The sequence below is a fragment of the Procambarus clarkii genome, chromosome 10 (genome assembly GCF_040958095.1).
Source record: "Procambarus clarkii isolate CNS0578487 chromosome 10, FALCON_Pclarkii_2.0, whole genome shotgun sequence".
Taxonomy (NCBI): Eukaryota; Metazoa; Arthropoda; class Malacostraca; order Decapoda; family Cambaridae; genus Procambarus; species Procambarus clarkii.
In genome coordinates, this window is record NC_091159.1 from 29,035,257 (window position 1) to 29,041,403 (window position 6,147).

A 6,147-nucleotide genomic window follows, 5' to 3' on the forward strand; every position below is an offset into this window, starting at 1 on the left:
CAACAACGCTCCACAACGCACCATAATGCTTCACAGTGCCCTACAACAACTCCGCAGTGCAGTACAACACTCCACAACGAACCACAATGTATCACAATGCTCCACAATACACCACAACGCTCCACAATACACCACAACGCTCCACAATACACCATAACGCTCCACAATACACCACAACGCTCCACAATACACCATAACGCTCCACAATACACCACAACACACCCCAATACACCACAATACACCACAATACACCACAACACACCCCAATACACCACAATGCACCACAATACACCATAATACACCACAATGCACCACAATACAACACAATGCACCACAATGCACCATAATACACCACAATACAACACAATACACCACAATGCACCACAATGCACCACAATACACCACAATACACCACAATACACCACAATACACCACAATACACCACAATACACCACAATACACCACAATACACCACAATGCACCACAATACACCACAATGCACCACAATACACCACAATGCACCACAATACACCACAATGCACCACAATGCACCACAATACACCACAATACACCACAATGCACCACAATGCACCACAATACACCACAATGCACCACAATGCACCACAATACACCACAATACACCACAATGCACCACAATGCACCACAATACACCACAATGCACCACAATGCACCACAACGATCCTCCACAACACTAAAGCATACTTACGCGAGCAGGCGTTCGGTTCGTCGCTGCCGTCGTCACAGTCCGGGTGACCGTCGCAGTAGAGGTCCAGGCTGACGCACTGCTTGTTCCTGCAGGGAAACTCAGCCATGGTGCACGCCCCCAGGCACGCCCGCACGCCCACACTCACCCACACCGCCGCCCACGCCGCCACCCGCGACCCCACCCACATGACCTGTCACGGAGAGAGAGACGGAGCAGCGTTAGTGTTGGTTACAGACAGACAATATATATACAATCAACTGTGTACCATCATGACAATCTTAGTACTGGACGAACTCCTGTAAATGCTCTCAGTAACTTAACCCATTTTGAATCAGTATTGTAATTATGGGAATGGGTGGGGGTTAATGTCTGGTGTAGGAGAGCCATTAGACGCGCGTGTGTGTACTCACCTAATTGTGCTTGCGGAGGTTGAGCTTTGGCTCTTTGGTCCCGCCTCTCAACTGTCAATCAACTGGTGTACAGATTCCTGAGCCTACTGGGCTCTATCATATCTACATTTGAAACTGTGTATGGAGTCAGCCTCCACCACATCACTTCCTAATGCATTCCATTTATTAACTACTCTGACACTGAAAAAATTCTTTCTAACGTCTCTGTGGCTCATCTGGGTACTAAGTTTCCACCTGTGTCCCCTTGTTCGTGTTCCACCCGTGCTGAAGAGTTTGTCTTTGTCCACCCTGTCAATTCCCCTGAGAATTTTGTAGGTACTGGTAGTTATCATGTCTCCCCTTACTCTTCTGTTTTCCAGGGACGTGAGGTTCAGCTCCTGTGTGAGTGTGTGTATTATTATTATTTTGTATTAATCTCGTACACTTCATATATATATTCCTACAAGCCATCCTCCAAAAATAATTGTTTTTGAACCAACTATGGTAAACGTACAAACATGGACTGTTGTACCCAAAATGTTGATGTTTTATACATTTGGAAATACGACGCAGGACAAACCAAAAAGGCGAATCTTGAGATTATCTTGAGATGACTTCGGGGCTTTAGTGTCCCCGCGGCCCGGTCCTCGACCAGGCCTCCACCCCCAGGAAGCAGCCCGTGACAGCTGACTAACACCCAGGTACCTATTTTACTGCTAGGTAACAGGGGCATAGGGTGAAAGAAACTCTGCCCATTGTTTCTCTCCGGCGCCCGGGATCGAACCCGGGACCACAGGACCACAAGTGTAGCGTGCTGTCTGCTCGGCCGACCGGCTCCCTAATAACTATACACAATAACTATACAACCTATCCTGTCCTAGGCCTAATATACGCCATCTCAGGCGTAATTTAGAACAGATATATGCTATACTAGACTCAGGAAAGTCTTCGTGTTTGTACGTTCCATAAATAGTTGATATAAGTACTATAAGTTTTTATGACAAGTTGTTATGGTGTATTTTTATCTTACAAAGTAACACAAAGTAGAAATGAATATGAACGAATACAAGGTCAGGGTGTTGTATTCACCCGATGTTCACCCGAACATTGTGAACATCGGAGCCCCATAACTTGTCGTCCTCCACCCAACAAATAAAAGAAAGTGGGTTGGAACGACGGTGAAAGCTTTCAAGAGAGAGCTGGATAAGCTTCCGTTGGTGCTACTGGATCAACCTGGCTGTGATGACTATGGGGGCCTTCAGGGCTACCAAGACAAAACAGCCTCACAAATCAGGCACTCAGCAGGTAAACCAGGCATTCAGCAGGTAAACCAGGCATTCAGCAGGTAAACCAGGCACTCAGCAGGTAAACCAGGCACTCAGCAGGTAAAGCTGTCGGAGTACAACTCTCGAATTCGTCAACAAATGTTCACATGCAACAGGTAATCAACAAGTAACAACAGTAGAAGGTGAAGGGATGACGACGTTTCGGTCCGTCCTGGACCATTCTCAAGACAATCGACTGGAGAATGGTCCAGGACGGACCGAAACGTCGTCGTCCCTTCACCTTCTAGTGTGTGGTCTGGTCAACATACTTTAGCCACGTTATTGTAACTCATCGCCAGCAAGTAACAACAGATTCATTTACGCTTCGTTTTAGACTTCATTTATATTTTCATATTCTTAACATTACCATTCGTCCCATTCTTTAACTTCTTGCTTTTCTAAATTCGTAATAATATTATTCTTTTATCTTCCTATATTGCTTGATTGAATTCACATTCGCGTTCACTTCCTCATTCGTGTGCTCCAGCAGCGCCCATGTGTGACTTCCACACGGTTCTGTGCTCTCTTGACCACCTAACCATACCTCCTCGACACTAAACTTCTGCGGAAGACAAATCAGGCCACCTTGATACTATAGGCTCCTTTGACGTGTATGTCAGGGTCACTTGGTCCAGGAGGAAGTGAGAGCCAATGAGTCTCAATCTTCCTACACAAAAATGTTATGACTGATGCTCCTGTTAGCAACATCAGCTATTACACAAACAAACCTGATGCTTTGCACCTATACTGATGCAAACAAACAAACAAACAATAACCTGATGTGATAATACAAACAAACCTGATGCTATATATATATACTATATATATATATAGCGGTAAAAAGCAAAAACCCAGCTATATATATATATATATATATATATATATATATATATATATATATATATATATATATATATATATATATATATATATATATAAAGCTGCATGAACGCGCAAGCCATAGACCACTAAGAACTCTTTGACCCGGCCAGGATTCGAACCCATGCCATCTAGGATCACCCTTAAACGTACACAGTACCGTGACCACCGCACCAATGATCGTCTTGATCATTGAACTGCACCTCAAGTCGCTGGAAGACAGAAGAGCTCGGGGAGACATGATCACCACATACAAAATTCTAAGGGGAATTTATAAGGTAGACAAGGATGTATTATTTAACACAGGTGGTACACGCACAAGGGGACACAGGTGGAAGCTGAGTACCCAAATGAGCCACAGGGACATTAGCAGGACCTTTTTCAGTGTTAGAGTAGTTAATAAATGGAATGCATTAGGCACTGATGTGGTGACTCCATACACAGTTTCAAATGTAGATATGATAGAGCTCGAGAAGCTCAGAAACCTGTACACCAGTTGACTGACAGTTGAGAGGCGGGACCCAAGAGCCAGAGCTCAACCCCCGCAAACACAACTAGGTGAACACGCACACGCACACACCCACACACACACACACACACACACACACACACACCCACACACACACACACACACACCCACACACACACACGCGCACACACACACACACACACACACACACACACACACACACACACACACACACACACACACACACACACACACACACCACCACCACCACTAAAACACACAAGGGATCACCCAAACATCCCCACAAGCTCTCCAGGGACTCCTAAAAACACACATGAGAGACCCACAGAATGTTTCCCTAATAAAACTAAGTATTTGTTTTTAAGAACTTCGTGCATGGTGAATACAATTGTTTATTTACATGCGTATATGCGTTTATATTCACATGTGTAAGAACCTTCTTTCGCTTGCAAACACACACACACACACACACACACACACACACACACACACACACACACACACACACACACACACACACACACACACACACACACACACATAGTGTGTGAGTGTGTGCCTTTGCCTTTGACACAGTACCCCATAAGAGGCTGGAATATAAGCTGGAGAGTCAGGCAGGAGTAACTGGTTGGGCGCTCCAGTGGATAAGGGAGTACCTTAGCAATAGGAAGCAGAGAGTTACAGTGAGGGGTGAGACCTCAGACTGGCGTGAAGTCACCAATTTGGGTCCCATAGGGCTCTGTACTCTGTATTCAGTGTCAGAGCGCAGGCGGGAGAGATACATAATAATTTACACGTGGAAAATAGTAGAGGGGCTGGTCCCAAACCTGCACACAGAAATAACATCACATGAGACCAGAAGACATGGCAGGATGTGCAGAATACCCCCGTTGAAGAGCAGAGGTGCAACAGGTACTCTGAGAGAGAACTCTATCAACATCAGAGGCCCGAGACTGTTCAACACGCTTCCACAACACATAAGGGGTATAACTGGCCGACCCCTCACAATGTTCAAGAGATAAGCTCGATAAGCACCTCCAAAGGATACCTGATCAACCAGGCTGTGACTCGTACATCAGGGTGCGAGCAGCCGCGTCCAACAGTCTGGTTGATCAGTCAAGCAACAAGGAGGCCTGGTCGACGACCGGGCCGCAGGGTCGTTGAGCCTCGGAATCACCTCAAGGTAGGACCTATCCTGTTTCTGATATATGTAAATGATCTCGCGGAGGGTATAGACTCATTCCTCTCAGTGTTTGCTGACGATGCCAAAACTATGAGTACGATTAAGACAGAGGAGGCTTGAGGCTTCAAGAAGACCTAGACAAGCTGCAGGAATGGTCGAACAAATGGTTGATAGAGTTTAACCCAAGCAAATGTAATGTAATGAAGATAGGTGTAAGAAGCAAGAGGCCAGATACAAGGTATCATTTTGGAGATGAAATTCTTCAAGAGTCAGAGAGAGAGAGAGAAAGACCTGGGGGTTGATATCACGCCAGACCTGTCCCCCTGAAGCCCATATCAAGAGGATAACATCATCAGCATATGCCAGGCTGGCCAACATAAGAACGGCCTTTAAAAACTTGTGTAAGGAATCTTTCAGAACTTTGTATACCACATATGTCAGACCAATCCTGGAGTATGCGGCTCCAGCATGTAGTCCATATCTAGTCAAGCACAAGAATAAACTGGAAAAGGTTCAAAGGTTTGCCACCAGATTAGTACCCGAACTGAGGGGTATGAGCTACGAGGGGAGACTACAGGAGATAAACCTCACGCCACTGAGAGACAAAAGAGTTAGAGGGGACATGATCACCTCATACAAGATTTTCAGAGGAATTGATAGGGTAGATAAAGACAGACTATTTAACACAAGGGGCACACGCACTAAGGACACAGTTGGAAATTGAGTGCCCAAATGAACCATAGAGACGTTAGAAAGATTTTTTTCTGTGTCAGAGTAGTAGACAAATGGAATGCATTAGGAAGTGCTGTGGTGGTGACTCCATACACAGCTTTAAGTGTAGATACGAGAGGCGGGTCAAAAGAGCCGAAGCTCAACCACCACAACACGCGAGTACATGTAGGCGAGCACTTGTGCGTGGGTAGCCCGATGGCCTCGTCACATACTTCACCGAACACGTACTGAACACGTTCTGAGCACGTACTGAACACGTTCTGAGCACGTTCTGAAGATCAAGTGTGAGGGTAAAGGTATTTGCCTGGCTGTTGATGGCTCCCTGGGGCACGGCATTCCATTCACTTGCTCCTAGTTGTGGCCTTCACCACAGGGGGGGGGGGCAGGGGGGGCCACTTGCTCTTATATTCCTGCCCATCAGA

The 6,147-nt window shown here is 45.9% G+C and overlaps 1 protein-coding gene across 1 annotated transcript in view; it reads right to left on the bottom strand.

The window, feature by feature from the left end:
• Positions 1 to 914, bottom strand: part of LOC123750790 (uncharacterized) — a 45,456-nt gene extending 44,542 nt beyond the window's left edge. The window contains exon 1 of the mRNA XM_069321804.1: positions 728 to 914. Coding sequence (XP_069177905.1) covers positions 728 to 914 — 187 coding nt within the window. The remainder of the gene's footprint in view (positions 1 to 727) is intronic.
• Positions 915 to 6,147: the final 5,233 nt, after the last annotated feature.